Raw genomic sequence first — 17302 nt, forward strand, 5'->3', positions numbered from 1 at the left:
GAATTTTGTCAAATTTTGAGTTACCCATCAAAATATGAATGCTAGTACTGAGCGGGTTCACATGAGGAAGTCTACCGCAAGAATATAGTTTTGTTTGTCCATCAATTAAACGGTTGTTTTTAACGTCTATGAGTAAGTTGAACTTTGTGAGAAAGTCAACACCTATGATGGGTTGATTGACGTCTGCCAGGATAAAAGGCCAAGTAAATGAGCGACGTGAGTTTAAATTGATGGTCAAAAGTTTGGTGCCATATGTTGCAATTTTAGTGCTGTTAGCGGCAAAGAGTTCCAATGCAGCTGGTATTTTGGCATGCTGACTGTAACTCTTGGGAATGACAGATAAATCGGCTCCGGTGTCAATTAAAAAAGTCAGCTTTGAGGATAAATCGGCCAAAAGAATTCGATTGATGTGGCGGTCGCAACGTTGGCCAGCAAGCGATCGCCGATCTAGTTTACCAACTGCCGGAAATTCCACGGAGAAACACAGTTTCGTGCCTTGGAACCAAAATTAGTATGGTAGAAACAGATGTTGTTGCACGGTTCTTTATACTGTCGATAGCGTCCACTAGATCTATGACGCCTACTGTTGCGTTGGGAATAGTCTCTTCGTTCACAGGAACGCTCACGGCTGTTTTTGAGGGCTAGCGAAAGTTCATTTACCTGCTTTGTCAGCTCTGCAACTTGCTGTTCAATGGGAGAGATAGATGCCGTAGCAGCACTATTTATGTGCGGGAGAGTTTCGAGATCTGTAATTTTATCAGCTACAACTGCTAGTTTTGGAAGATCATCACTTAAGGCAGCAAGAATACTTTGTGTATTTTGCGGGAGACGAGATATCCATAGGGATTTCAACAAAGGTTCTCCAACGGTCTCTCCAGCGAGGTTTCGCATACGGCAAAGTAATTGTGATGTGCGTTGATCGCCAAGTTCTAGCCCTTGAAGAAGTGTACGTATCTTTGACTCCTCACTTTCAGGATGCAATTCAATTAAGCATGTTTTTAGTGTATCATATTTGCCAGTCACAGGTGGGTGTAAAAGGATATCACAAACGCTATTGAGAATATCAGATTCGATTGCAGATATCACATGATTGAATTTCGTGGAGTCAACAGTGATTCCGGCGATATCAAACTGGGCCTCTAGTTGTGCAAACCACAAAGTAGGGTTGACCTTCCAAAAGGGGGGAGGTTTGACGGAACACGTGAAATATTAAGATCATCTGTGATGGGTTGTGGTGGAGCCATGATTCACAAAAACAAATATATATTGCCAATATGACACAAATAAATACACAATAATCAGTCACTAATAAGTTCACATACGATACTAGTGCAAAATAAATAAAGTTAATGTAAGCATTAACGTGAGAGAAACACTTTTGCAGGTAAGCTATCCGAATATAAGCATAAGTAATACTAAGAATTTGTGTGGCTTACTTCCGAATTATACGAGAAATATTTGCTCAGTCAGCAGCAGATTCAGCACAACACAATTCACTTATAGAAAAATATTCCGAAAAAACTTATTTCATGATATGTAACCACGTTGTACGATTTATATGGAGATCATTTCAAAGCACTTTGACGATTTGCATGAGACACATGATAATTCACAAGCACGTTGTTAAGCAGGCACAACTGTTTTTCACACTATATTGCTGATGACACGAAAATAATGATGGATTACGCTAGTAGTTTGCATGAACAGAAATAATTTTCACTTCATAGCACGTTATAATCACAGAACTTGAGGATGCAAGCAGGTTACAGGAGGCACGTGTTCACTAACTTGACGAGTTGCCATTTATGGCAGTTGTTAATGGATGTCATTTTTGATTGCACGTTGAATGTTAACAAAATCTGACTTGGTAATATTAACATTTATATTTAATTCTAGGATGATATATATTTTAACATATATCCTTTTATACACAATCACATTGCATGTAGTTACAAGATGAGCATTTTTCAGTTCGCAAGTCCGCATGAGTAAAAATCAAGAAAATCATATTACAGCTACGATAACATCACGGAGGGAAAGAGAGGTGAGTGTGTGCTTCACCGACGGCAGCCAGGAACCAAGTAACCAGTTCGAATTTTCCTCCAGAGAGGAAGAGGGAGAAAGCTGGTAGCGCCCTCTCTTGGGGCAGCGGCCAAATAATAATAATAAAGAGAGTTCTCCACAATATCTTTGTTTAAGCTGGTAGCGGTTGAGTGTTTTGTCAATCAATTAACCAAACTTTATTTTAAGCTGTTCTGATATTTTTTTATTGGATTTTATATTGCTTGGTAAGTTATTCAACTAAGTTTAGAAATTTTGTGTGCTTCCTGATTACCTGCTGAATTCTCCCCAAAATTGCCAGTCATTTGCGATTAATCTTTCACTAACCTAAGGTGCAAAAGACAACAAGCATTTTCCAAAATGGCAGTGCAGTAAAAACTACATAAAACAGCAACAAACTAACAAAATTTAAAATGCAAGAAATATCCGTAAAATAATACACCTAACATTTTTCTTTTCTTTTTCACTGCTCATCACCCCCACGTACATAGTCATCTGTGCTTCCTTCGAAAAGCATCAAAGACCTGCAGAAACTTAGCATCATCCACAACTTGGCCCTGCACACTCTCGTTTTCCCATGTATGCAGTAATCTGTTTTTACTCAAAAAGCATTGGAGAATTGCACATATTTTACATCCATCGTGCATGCTGTTGATTTCCCATGAGCAACAGCAATCTCTTTCCAGTTTAAAAAAATCAGAGAATTACACAAATTGCAGCATCGGCATAAAAATTTAATCATTTATGATGTACAAATTTGTGCATTTTGTACTGTTAGGCAAAATGCCATATTTTTGAAGAAATGCAATGGCGTCTTTTTCGTCAACCAGCAAACTCCAAAATCCCCATAATGTTTACTCACAAGGAAAGAAATTTGCAAACTTATCAAGCACTAAGCAGAAAAATGACTTTTGAAAAGCTAAAATCCATATCCACTGTGCATGCACTCATGCGTGGGTTGCCACATAAATAAGTTACATGCAGGTAAATAAGTTTTTGTGACATTATGGGTTGCCTGTCTATGTTGTAGCATATTCATGATTGGGCATATAATTAGAAAGTACCAAATGTTTTTGGCTAAGCTGCTCTATTTTGTGTTCTCATTCATATTAGATATTAATATTAATGAATATTTTCTGTCTGAAGGAAAAGTTAAAACAGTTATTTTAGTAAGTCCGTGAATGATTGAAAATGTTAATTGAAATTTAACAGAAAAATTGTAGAGCTAATTCAAAACCTGTTGGGCATTTTGAACAACAAAGTATTTTTAAGCAAAATTCATTGGCGTTTATTATTCTGTGAAGTTATCCATTTAATCATAACTTGGCGTATTGTTTTTCTGCCTTGTTTTAGATAAATAATAAATTATATATGTATGTGTGTAATCTTTGAGTTAAACCATTTTTTTACTTCATACTTCAGTTGCGAGTAAAAATATATGTTGTAACTAATTATTGAATTTTTGGCATATTTGAATATTTTTAAAGGAGATATAGCTACAACTTATTAGTTTCTGTAAAAATAAACAATTTATTTTTTATATGTTATAAACAAATTTTTTCCCCTTTAAGATACTTTCTTTTTGCTCTAGTGATTTTGTTTTATGAATTTTGATTATAAGTAAGATAGTTTAGTCTTCAAACAAGCTTTGCTCAATATATGTATAGTTAAATGATAAGTGTTTGACTTTTGGATTAAAAAGAAATAAGTTTGATAGTTATGTGTTTAACATCACCTTTTTCAGGCTACTTTTGATCCAGAAATTTTTTTCAACATCATTCTACCTCCTATTATATTTAATGCTGGGTACAGTTTGAAGCGTGTGAGTATCCATTTGTATATTTTAGTTTGTTATTATTTATCACTTGATGTGAATTTTTTTCATCCACTTATAATCACTTATCATTCACTTATTAAGAAATAAATGAGATAGAACAGTTTGCTTATCAGTGTAATTAGATTAAATTAAGGTTTAATTGTGCATTTATTCTTATATGCTATTTTATAGTGTTTGAACAAAGGCTTTTTTGGGGCGGGGGGGGGGGGGAATACATCTAAACCTGAAATTCGGGTAATGTTTTGTTTAAAATGTTTATATCTTGAGCTTCTAAAAATGTAATGTTTCTAATGTATTTTAAACAAATTAAATTTTGGTTAGATTTGTATAACTTTAAACTTGTTTTATTGGCTCTTGTAACTCAAAATTTTAATATTTTTAAAACTAGAAACTGTATTTAGGTAAGTTATGATAAATAATTATTATTAAAATATTGTGATTTTTCTTTGTTTATTAATTAATTATTAATTTTAAATCAACATAAAATTAATATATTAGATGATATCACAATATAATTTGATGACTTAACATTGAAAATATAATCTAATTACCCCAGTAAATATTATTTAGGTTACATTTGCAATTGTCTTTGTTAATTACATTTAAATGTACATGTTAGTTTTAATGGCAATACTTAATTGTGTGTTATCATTTTATTATATTTCAGAAATTTTTCTTCAGAAATTTGGGTACCATCTTTACATATGCTTTTCTTGGAACAACAATATCATGTTTTGCAGTTGGGTAAGTTTTCTCTCTAATTTTTAATCTTACATTAGTAAAAGTTCAAGTTGAGGAAATGATTTTAAATGGAAGTAGGTCTGTTATTTAAGGAAGTATGTTTTGGAGCAACTTTCACTTTATTAAACAACTTTAATTTAACTTTATAAAAGCTACATCGCATGTGTTTGGTACTCTCCAACTGTTGATTTTTTAATGCCTTAATTTAACACATTATCATTGCATTTTATCAAACTTCTTGTACTTGACAAACCCATTTTGGATGTTGTGAATAAAGACAAATTTGTGTTGTATGAAGAAATTTTTATGTGGTGGCTGATTTTTAATTAATTTTTAAATAGAAATGGAAATGCAGAGAAATACATGTATTTATATACTAATATATGTTTAACATGTTATGAATAAAATAATATATGTATAAAAGGTTGGATATTTACAATGATCAGTAATCATAAGGATCTCATCCATTTCTGTTTCTGTAGTTTGAGTGTAAAAACAGCCGGCTAATTGAATCAATATGTCTGCCAATTGCGTGATCACATAATTATTAAATTTTTATAAATTGAAAACCAAAAACATTTGAAATTCATTACATATTGAGTAATGAAATGAGTTTATGAAAAAATGCATGAATGATAATACTTTTATATTAATTTCAATAAGAATGAACACATGTTCATGGGAAGAAAGTTTGTGATGACTGTTAGTTCTTCCTTAAATTCTGCAGTTACCATTATCTTTATATGTGCTGTTCATTCTTTTTAAAATTTCTGTTACCGTTTATGCACTATTCATGCATATTTTTTTGTAGATGTTATTCAAATTGCAGTGATAACTGTATTTTGGACAACAGGTTAGAGAGCTTTAATAACAGATCAATCTAATACTTGAAGGGCCTTTCATTTAATTATGCATCGTTACATGCATAGTATACAAACAGAATAGGTGGAATGCAGATCCACTATGACAAGTAGCATAATGTAGAAAAAGCTTAGATTTTATATGCATCAATTTTTTCAGTCCCACTTTTATTTCCAAACTTTTTTATATTTAATTTAATAATTTTATTTCCAAACTTTTTGATATTTAATTTAAGAAAAGAAATTATTTCATATTATTAGTTTGATTATATTTAATAATTCGTGACTGTATGTGTGCTTTTCTACCTCCCTGCTGCAATCTGGTCTAGTATCTTATGTATTGCATGATAAAAAAATACATCAGTTTTATCCTGTACCACTCTCAACTAGAACCAGATATGACAATTACTCTTATAGAGGTTGTTTTAGGAAGTGTGGCTTATACAAAATAGTAAAATCCAAAAAAATAATAAAATAGTAAAATCCAACTGAAGAAAATTTCAAATTTGAATAAAGTAAATAGTTAAGCAATTTTTTACACAAGATTAAAATTGAAAAATAATAATTTAAGTTCTTTTAAAAAAAATCATTGAGTGCCATGTAGTTTCTGTTATGTCTTTGATTAATGAAACATTTTTTGTTATAGAAGATTTTTTGTTATATTATTTGTTTAAACATTTTTTGCTGAAGTAGAAAATCATCATAAACTATAATACATATGTGTGTGTGTGTTTTAAAAAATACTGCTTTTATACTATATATATGTATATCTGTATATATATATGTGTGTGTGTAATAAAAGCAAATATGTAAATCAGCTTTACAATTTTAGTAATAGTCTCTTAATCCCTCTGTTTTAATTTGGGTATTTAGCTTTCTGTTCTAAAAATAACAACAACATTTCTAGACTTTGTAGATGAACGTATGCCACAGAGCTTGCATAATGCTGATGAGGTAGTTAATTTGGAATCTAAACTCTCAGAACTGACACCTTTCTGACCTAAACCAAAACCTTTCTCTTAACAGACTGCCATACTGGATAAATGCACACTTTTATGTTTTAGCTGTGCTGCTTGGACGCTATTTTGCTGTGCTCTCTTCCTGTCGCAATAGTATCAAAAATTTAAATGTTCTGGAAATAAGCACGATTAGAGTGCCAAGTAAATTGTAGCTGCAATGTATTCATTTTAGCATGTTATCTCTTCAATATGGATTTACTACGTTCTGTGAATTCTAAGTTCTATACCAAACAACATTGCTGCATTTCTACGTCTCCGTGATCCTAGTGTTCTTACATAAGTACTCTTAAATTTTGGTTTTATTACATATATACAGGATGCATAGGAAAGTCTCTTTAACCTGAAAAATCTTGTGAACAGAGAGAACTATGGCTATTGCAAATGATGTAACGATATAGTAAAGCAACTATACCCGACCTAATGCAAATGACAGCAGTGGCCATAGTGCCAAAATTTGGAAGGTAGGCATTCCAAATCAAAAGCAAAAAGAGATAGAGCAAAATTTCCAATTAGAAAGTTTTAGAGCATCAACTAATTAGTAAAAAATGACATATATTTCACACAGATAAGATAAATTGTCGCATGTATACCCAAAGATCTTGCAACCGAAGCACTCCACTTTGTGTAAGCATTTGAAAGGAATAGACATAGGTATTAAGAAATAAACACCTTTTTATTGCATGAAATATGTATGTATGTCAGTACAGTTTGATAACATTACACACACAAACCAAAAAAATCTAAAGCTAACTGCTACACAGGTGATAGCAAGTTAATGTAAACTTCCAGCAGACTTGCATGTAAAGTTGCATAATCCCAATCTTTTATGTAACCCCACAAGGAAGAAATCCAACGGAGTGAGGTCCGGCAATTATGGAGACCATTCAACACTACCACCATGCTCGATAATTTGTTGTCCAAAACAGTTCGAGAAAGCTTCATACTCCAGCTGTCTGAAAAACTATTCAGAGTATTTTTCTGTAATATGCTGCTGAAAATTGTTCAGTATAGACAAAAAGTAAGAAATTTAGAACTCATTTCACACAAAAACCAAAAAAGTGAAATTCAATGCCAATAAAATTCAAAATTTCCTATAAAATTCATATAATTAAAAGTTTGAATTTTTTATCTGAAAGCTCAACGAGAGAAGGATAAAGAAAGATGTTTTTGAAAGTTTTATACTTTTTTATTTGTGTGTACTTTTTCTATTTTTGTATCTTTTCTTGACTTAGCTGTTAATAACATTGGGCCTAGTATATTCCAGGCATCATGATGTGCCCATAACATGAAGACTTTTTTTTTCTAAAATTTATTCCTTTTCTTTTTTCCCTCTACTTTTTCCTTTTATATTAAAAAAAAATTCTTTTAAGCATTAAATTCACCATTTAGAAGATTTCTAATTTGCCTTCACCAATGAAGCTAACTGGCAACCCTTGGCATCTATTTTGAATCTAATGTTTCTGTTCATTATTTCGAAATTTATACTTTATGGTGTTCTTGCTTCATTTCTAGTAGATTTTATTTCAATTTAATCTAAATTGTGTAAAAAATTGCTTAACTATTTACTTTATTCAAATTTGAAATTTTCTTCAGTTGGATTTTACTATTTTTTTCACTACTGGATTGCTACTTCATCCTACGAGTAAGTTTTAAATTCATGTTCTCAGTTTATTTTTGTTATTTTTTATTTTAATTCAGTGAAATAATTTTTCAATTCAGTGAAAAAGTCTAATTTTATTCTTTTACTTGATTTGATATTGAATTTTCCCTCCCGTCGAGGAGGACTTCAAAATTTTCGGATGAACTGTTATAAACTTTAGAATAGTGTATAAACTTATTTTTAATACATAATTGCAAGGTTTTTTTAAATCAAAGAGGGATTGTAATTGAGTCTGATGTATTCTCCTCTTGATAACATTACATCAGATTTTATCAGATTCCTCTTCATTTATTTTTCTCGTATTGATATATTTTTTCAGGTATTTATAATTTTTTGTTTTTAATTTCACAATTCTTATTTCTTATAGGATAATTTTAAATTTATTGGTACTGAATTTCACTTTGTGGTCTTTGTGTAAAATGAATTCTAAATTTCTTACTTTTTGTCTGTATATACATATGTATATAAATCTCATTTAAGAACAAGTAGTGTCAAAAAGAGTCTTGAAAGTCAGTCTTCACACCATGGAAAATTAATTTCTATGTGAGGGTTAATTCAGTCATTGCCTAAAACTGTCAAATTGCTAAATTTCCAGGACAATGGTAATGTGCTATATTAGTGTTCTGAAAATTGTTGAATAATTACATTTTGGGTAGCACTTATTAGAAAGTCACCTTTTTGAGTTAAATCATGGCAAAAATATACTTATTTTGTTAAATTGAGATGTTGAAATTATTTCTGATTAATATGTGTCTTTATAGGGGTGTTATGTTTGCTCTCTTACAACTCATGCCTCATTTAGAATTTTCTTTCAATGATTGTTTGTATTTTGGAGCTGTGATTTCTGCCACTGATCCAGGTAACTAACTATTCTATATGATTAATATATATATTAAATAAAGACAATTTTTTTAAATGCTGATTTTTATATATGAAGATTGCATAAAAACTCTATATGATCAATATTTACTTGTAGAGTCAATGTATGTTCATCGTGAACATTACTCTATTGGTCATACTTTTTCCATCATTAGTATTAAAAATTCTTCTTTCTCTGTATATAGTTAATAAATTCATTTATGTATTTCATTTTAGCTTTTGGTTATCATAAGATTATGATATCATTGATAAATTTAAAATATTATGATATCATTGGTAAATTATAAATTTTTAGCTCATCATTTATAATTGAATTTAAGGTTATACTTCATTAATTTCACAGTATCAAATATGGAAGAGAGTCCTACAAACTTGACTTCATATCAATTGAGAAAATGATGAGTTACTGAAAATGTTGAGTTTAAGGAAAGAGGGGATGGGTTGTTCACAACTCGTGATATTTTGCTTTTTTTTTTGGTTCAATACTAATATCCATGGCAGCTTTATTAATATTTTTTTCCATTGTCCAGTCTCTTAAGGCACCCCGTTTCATTTCCATTATCATGTTGGTTTCTTTTCTTTTATTAACCCCTTCCTTTCAACATTTTCACTCGCACTGGCAACACAAAACTTATAAGCATGTTATAAACTGAGAAAATATAGCCAGAATGAGCAGAAAGTAAAGCTTACGATAGCACAGATTTTCTTAAACTGTGGGTCACTAAAAGTTTTAGCAGTTTTGATATTTCTTTAACTTGTTATAATAATTTTACAATTACCAAATATTTTTACACAATGTATCTGAAAACGGATAAAGATACAATACAGACAAAGAAAAAAGGAAAACGTTTCGGCGCATTCTTTTTATAATATAAAAGTTCATTTTACTTGCTTTGCACATGATGCTCTCATTTCGTCTGTTACTTATTTAAAATTTTTGTATTGTTCTGTGTCTTAAAATTAGAAATTAATGACCTAAAACTGCAATAGTATATTTACAGTACAAGTGAACAAATTTACGGTTTCACTCATGCATGTGTCAGATTTGTGCAATGCTTGTGGGGTTCCACTAAAGTTTTGTAAATATTACGGGGGCCTGAGGGTCACAAAAAAGATCTCAGTGATAAAAAGGAGTCATGACTGGAAAAAGTTTAAGAAGCGCTGCAATAGGGTTTAGCTATAAACCATCAGGCAAGACTGCTAATCGCCATCAACAGATAGGAATGTGAGTGGTAATTGACAGCAACTGCCTTTTTTCAATCAGTTTGTGATTGAGAAGAGAAATGGAATAGATAGGAATTTCTATGAAAAGAAATCAACCTGTCATTAAATTTCCTGTACAGTTTCCAAGAAATAGTGTCACAAAAAGACAAAAATTACAAAATTATAATACTGTAACAAATCTTAGGTCAAAGCTGGATATTCATATGCATAAATTTGTACTGTAATTGTGAGAATATAGTAATATAAATGCACTTATATTGCATACCCATAAAGAAATATTAGAAGTTATTGCAGTCTAGCTATTAATAAATCACCACATTATTACAAAGATAATGTTCTGCTTGATTGGCAGAAATCATTTGGTGATTAAATAAAAAAGTAATCGTAGAGTTATACAGAATATCAAGTTTCTTAACATTTTAATCTTTGTTTTTCCAAATGGCCTGTCTCTTGCTCTTCAAGAACAGTTATCAAATATATGAAAGCAGGTATTTTGTAGCTAGTGACTAGTCCATACACAACATAGAGAAATTGGGGGGGGGAATGCTGGTAATTTACTTTAACAAATGCCTTTATTAATGTCAACAACAGCACTTGTTTTTGTTCTTCTTGAGCATGCTTTTTTTTCCCATGATATATGCAGAATAATAATATTAAAGTCAATTTGCATTAAATAAGGTACTTAATTCAGTTTGCTGAATTCACCAAATAGTTCTTTGAGGTTCTGTGTGTTTGTGTACAGATATTTTTAAAAAGAAATTAAACATGATGTAAACAGTCTTAGAAAGAATTAGAAAAGAAGTTAGTATAAAAAGTATTTTGGGTTCTTTTGGTTTTTCATCATAGGTGTTAGTACAATTTATGCTATGAAATTTATACAGATTTTAAACTTATGTATAGTTTTTGTTATCTGATTTAAATTTTAGAAAAATTAAAGTTATTTGTCTTACAATTTTCATTGAAATTCAATAAATTCAGTTTCATGCTCTTGTGAAAAATCTCTGGTTATTCCATAAATTTAATTTTACATAACATCTGCCCAATGCAGATAATGGATCAGTTTTTCTTTTTCTGTTATTAATAAAACGAGTTACTGAATTATATTTGAAATTTATCTAATAACTTAAGTTTTCATATATTAACTTTTTGGTAGGCATGTTTTAGAATTAACATTCATAGCATCATGTGAAGTATATATTAATTGACATTCACATCAACTGTTAATTTATTAATAATATATAATTATATATACATCAGTGTGTAATTATATGTCTACCAGAGTTGAAAAGTTATAATTTGCAGGTGCAATAATATTCGTAAAATTTAAATACAACTTTATTATTAATATAATGAATATTTCTCGAGTCTTATTTTATTTTTATCTTTTTTAAATTTAGTTACTATACTAGCCATCTTCCATGACCTGCATGTTGATGTCAATTTGTATGCTTTAGTATTTGGAGAGAGTATATTAAATGATGCCATTGCTATAGTATTAGCTGGGTAAGTTTTTAAAAGTCTTCTTGCTCCCCCTCCCAAGTTAAAAATCATTTTCATGTTGTTTTTCTTGTTAGCTAAAAGTAATTTATGTATCTTCCTAATTCTTAATATCTCTGTATAAAACTGCATGCAACACTAATACAGTCAAAAGTCTTTAATCCGGATTCGTCTTGACTTCGGCGATTCTGGAGTATCGGGTTTTCCAGATTATAGATCATCAATTTAAATCTGGTAAGATGGCAATAAGAAATTATAAAATTAAAAATATGAAACCGTAATTTATGAAATAAAGAGCAATTATGATCTAAAGGATATCAAAGTTTACAAAAAAAAAAAAGCTTAATATTTATTTGTTTACTTTATTAAACAATTCTTTCAATGTAAGTTGTTTAAGTTGCTTCATTTTTTTTTTTTTTTAATTCTATAAACAAATATAATTTCTTGTTCAAGTCTCCTGTAATTGCTGTGTCGAGAATACCGACTAACTTGTGAATCAAAATTTTTTCATTTTCAATAACCTCTCTGTCACTTTCTTCACTATCAAAAGCGGTATTTTCTGGATCTAGAAACATACTACAGATTTTGCCGTCTGTTAATTGATTGATGATTGGTGCATTGTCATCGCAATGAAAAACTTCTGTTATATCATCTTCATTTATTACCGCTTCTCCACATTTCTTTACAAAATTCAATAACTGGAAAATTCGCGATGTCCGAAAACCTTCAAATTCGGGGCTATCATCTTCATCATCCTCACCATGAAATATGGTAGCTGGCCATAAATTATGCCAAGCATTTTTTAACATATCTGAAGACACATCCTCCGAAGATCTTGTGATGCTCCACACAGCAGATTTTATGCTAAAAATTTGTGAATAATCTTGCCATTGTTCAATTTAACATAGATTTTTAAAATGCTACTTTATATTTGCATTTCAGCATGTGCCGTCCATCATACATTAAAAGTGCATGCATAAAGCATACAAAAAAAAAAGTTTGTGCTTTGAGGTCCGGATTATAGATCATTCCGGATAATGGATGTCCGGATTACGGACTTTGACTGTATATTGTTGTGAAATGCCTGGCTGAGGTGAGATAACTTCCTCGCAAAGTGGGGTTAGAGTCGATAGAAAGTGGCAGGGAAAAGCAGGATTGTCAAAGTTTACGCAAAATCACCCATTTGGCAATAGAACTGCTGATATGCCATAGACAAAGCAAGAACATTCTAGAACACGTTCTTGATGATTTTACTCAGCAATGTTTTCAAAGGTAGGATAAAGCTATATATACCCTGCCTGTACGCAGAGAGAAGAGTATGTTGAGTTCAGTAGTAGTGTTTTGAGCTTGGAAATTAGCTTGAGAGCTACCAAACCAAGTCAGGATCTGTACTTTGATGCTTTTCCATGAAGCTGTGTTTATTGTTGTAGCCTGAAGGCTGTGTTGATGATTGTTTCTGTGTGTATTGCAGTTTTTTGACGACTGTAAACATGTCTTTGGAACTCTCCTCTGTAATACTGGCAAATAAATTGTGTTTTGATTCTTCATCTAGTGTCATCGTCAATTACTCCATAACCACGAACCCGTAGAATGCAACAACTGATGTTGGGAGTGGGGTTTGCGAGTCAATGCTAGTAACTGGCCTACAGGAAAATGTCATGGCGGAGGAAATGGAGGCTTTGTTGGACTTGTTAGCAGCTGTAAATGCTAGACAAGAAGAGATGAAGGCCAGGCAAGAAGAGGTCATGGTTGAACAAGAAAAGCTAAATTGGAGCCAAAATAATAAAAGATGTGGAAATGACAGCAGTGGCAACTGAGGAATGAAAGGATGCAGAAATGAAGGAAGGAGCTGGTGAAGTGTCTGAGAAAGATCAAGAAAGAAAAGTTGAAGAAATAAAAGATGGGAAAGAAGCTTTTGATTCACAAATGCCTGAAGTTGAAATGGAAGAAAGTGATAATACTGTTTGTAAAGATGAAGAAATAAAAGAAGTGGCTTGTAAAGCATCTGAAAAAGGTGAAGAAATAATTCATGGAAATGAAGTTCTTGATTCTCAAGCGCCTGAAGTAGAGGTAGAAAAAAGTGAAAATGTTACTTTTAAGTTGGTAGAAACTGATAGTGAAGTTGCAAAGTCGCAGTTAGTAAGAACTGAACCATCTGAAAATTCATTTGATGCAGAGATTGGAGAAGCTGATGCACAACTTAAGCAGAATGTTCCGGTATTGCAAAAAAACACCCACTTCACGAACTGTGCATCTCACAATACAAATTGTACAGACACAAAACCAGGTGACTTCTATTTGTAAAGAATTGAATTCTAATCATAACTCTGATGCAAAAATCGGAACTGGTTTTCAGGAAATAGCGGAAAGTAAGCATGTACCAACTGCTAAAAATACCGAGGTGAACTGTACGCTTGTTGTGAATAAACTACATAATGGTGAGCAAACTGTTTCAGATCTTTCTTTGGAGGCAAAATCTAAAAGGGCTGAATCTTTAGACTATGATATGCAAAACAGAAATACATCGGAGAATTGCAGTGAAAAGTAATTAACCTTGATGAAAGTTTGAAACTGAAATGTATTCTGAGATTTAATTTATGTAATTTAAAATGTGGTTAATTTGTGTATATAACTTGTAAATAGTTGTTATTTTATCTTTATTTACTTTATTTGTTTGTTTTGTTACCTTTTGAATTCGGCTTCTGACCAAGGATTATACTGCCTGGGATATGCAGTCCTTGGGAGGGGGCAGTGTTGTGAAATACCCATCTGTGGTAAAATAGCTCGTCCGCAAAGTGGGTTTAGGGTTACCAGAAAGTGACAGGAAAAAGCACATGTGCCAGATTTGGTGCGAAATTGCAAATTTGGTAACAAAATTGCCAATATGCCATAGACGGAGCGAGAACATTCTAGAATGCATTCTTGGCGTTTTTACTCGGGAATGTTCTCGAAGCTAGAATAAAGCTACATACGAGGGTTGGAACTTTAATAGTGGCAACACAGCTGAAAAAGCGCTACACAACAAAACCAAAGAATATCGCGTATACTACACGTGAACTACATACCTACCTTACCTCTCAGCAAAAAGACTCGTCCTGCCTACGTCACGCGCATGCGGAGTGACGCGAAGAACGGATCCTTGTATTAGCTCGCGGTCTAAAGTAAGTGTTGTCAGGATGTTTTCAAAACAAGAACAACAATGTTGGATAAAAATTGAATGTGCCAGAGGTTGTACAGCACGACAGTGTCATCAAGAGCTTCAAGAGGCTTGGGGGGAATCTGCATTGCCTTACAGAACCATAGCAAGATAGGTGAAAGCATTCAATGAAGGACGCCAAAACGTGGCAGACATGCTGTGGCCAGGTCGTCCGAGTGTCAGCGATGCAGACGTGCAAGCTGTTGCCGCACTAATGGACAGTGATCGCCGCCAAACGATTCATCAGCTGGCCGGACAAACAGGACTAGCGCATACAACTGTGCTGCACATTCTGAAGGAACGCCTGACCATGAGAAAAATTGCTTCACGATGGCTTCCACATCAATTGACGGAAATGCAGAAATGGCTACGATACGACGCTGCCCGAACCCACCTGGAGCGCTATAAGCGCGAAGGAGATGCTTTTTTACGCCGTATTATTATGCTGGATGAGACTTGGGCCCGATCGTACCAGCCAGAACTGAAATGCCAATCAAACAAATGGCGTCATCACGGGTCACCACAACGTTCGAAATTTCGTCAGAACCCCAGCAATGTGAAAGTTATGGTGATTCTCGTGTACGACCGTGATGGTTTCGTCCTAATGCATACCGTTTCCCCACAGCACACCCTCACTGTGCAGTATCACTGCTCATTTTTGGAGCACAATCTCCAACAGCTTTGAGAAAAAAACGGCGACACTTTCTGCAGAACGTTTCTCTCATTTTGCATGACAATGAGTCATGCGTTTGCATGACAATGCAGACTGAGTTAGTTTTGGTTTTTAAAGCCTTCTGATTGGATGGTTAATATTGCTGTAAAATTATTATTGGCTGTTAAGAGTTTTAATTCCGTTTACTTCATCAGAATTATGTAAGAGTCATATGACATAGAATTTTCTCGAAATGACGCAGTGCAGAGAGGGGATACTATTTTTAGAATAGAGAAGGGAAATTAATTTACGCTGCTAAATTTAATATTTTACATATCCTTTTTCTTACATATATATATGATGTGTGTATCTTAGTTTTTTCCTTAAAAAAATCTTAATTTTTTAAAAAATATATGAGCACATTTAATGCAGAAATAATGTCGGTTTTATATTAGTATTTGAACTTTTATTTCTAATTAAATTAATGTTGCCTTATGATAAAAATCATGTTTAATTTCTTATACATTCTGATTGCAATAAAATTTTTACTCTTGAAATATAAATGTTGAGTGAGCTTGATGATTCATTTCCAAACTCTGACTCTCCAATTAGATCAATAGGTAACTATGCTGAGATGTATGGTAAAGGAGAAGATGGATTTCAGTCTTCAGCTGCATTTCAGTCTGTAGGAAACTTTTTATATATTTTTATTTGTTCCTTTTTAATTGGGTCTGGAACTGGATGTTTGACTGCTGCAATATCCTTTTGAATCTTAGAATTTAGTTAAATGTGGAATTAAGAATTTTTCTTTTAAAAAGTGCTTAAAATGTTTTGATTTGAAAATGTTATTTAATTAAAAAGTGTGAATGATTTCTTGATTCAAAATTTTTTTCTTTTTAAAATTGAGATACTTGATTATTAATATCCTCTACCGAGTGTAAAAAAATCATTGTCTGGGAAAATATTAAATTTTTTTAATCTGATTTATTAAATTTAAATCAAATTTAATATTTTTCCTACAAGAACTTATTTACATTGTTACCATGTGTGTTTTAACAACATGCTCAGTAAAATTTAATGTATTTAAAGGTTCTGGCTAGTAGTTAAGTATATGTGATATGCAAATTGTTTTTCTGTTTCGCTCATATTTATTGCATTATCGATTGCAAAACCACAAATTTTACATTTAAGATTTTTTTAAAGATCAATAGGAAGCATAAGTTACTTTTCACTTGTATTTGCTCTTAATAATGTATCAATAATTGTCACTAGACGTATAGTTCCATCTGTTTTGCCAACATACATGCAGATTATTCGTTGATTGTGCCTATTAGACCAACTGTGTAGCATTATACATATAGTTTAACTAAAAAATTATTGCATTTCAGTATTTATTCTTCATATGTATCATTTGATAATTACTTTGGAAGTCGGTTTTTGGTGAAGTTTTTGATCCAGGATGACGCATCTTCATTAATTTTATGAAATGAGGGTTTTCTGTGCTGTGAAATAATGCATTCAGATTATAAAAAAAAAAGGATTCATTTTAGATACTAAGAAGATAGTGTTTTTACAAAATATTTTCTTAGATCATGCACAATGTATTTTAAATTAGTGCACTGATCATCAAATTTGTTCTTAAGACTAGACAGACTGGAAAGTGACACACTTTCTTG

At 32.0% G+C, this 17302-nt stretch overlaps 1 protein-coding gene across 4 annotated transcripts in view; it reads left to right on the top strand.

The window, feature by feature from the left end:
• The window catches only part of Nhe3 (Na[+]/H[+] hydrogen exchanger 3), a 101149-nt gene that overhangs the window by 20049 nt on the left and 63798 nt on the right, over window positions 1-17302 (top strand). For all 4 annotated transcript variants that reach the window (XM_085823181.1, XM_085823184.1, XM_085823183.1 and 1 more), the window contains exons 3-7: window positions 3806-3883; window positions 4566-4642; window positions 8940-9037; window positions 11679-11784; window positions 16239-16388. In XM_085823181.1, coding sequence (XP_085679307.1) covers window positions 3806-3883; window positions 4566-4642; window positions 8940-9037; window positions 11679-11784; window positions 16239-16388 — 509 coding nt within the window. The remainder of the gene's footprint in view (window positions 1-3805; window positions 3884-4565; window positions 4643-8939; window positions 9038-11678; window positions 11785-16238; window positions 16389-17302) is intronic.

The sequence above is a fragment of the Stegodyphus dumicola genome, chromosome 9 (genome assembly GCF_044657685.1).
Source record: "Stegodyphus dumicola isolate Sdum_Otavi_A_Nest chromosome 9, ASM4465768v1".
Classification (NCBI taxonomy): domain Eukaryota; kingdom Metazoa; phylum Arthropoda; class Arachnida; order Araneae; family Eresidae; genus Stegodyphus; species Stegodyphus dumicola.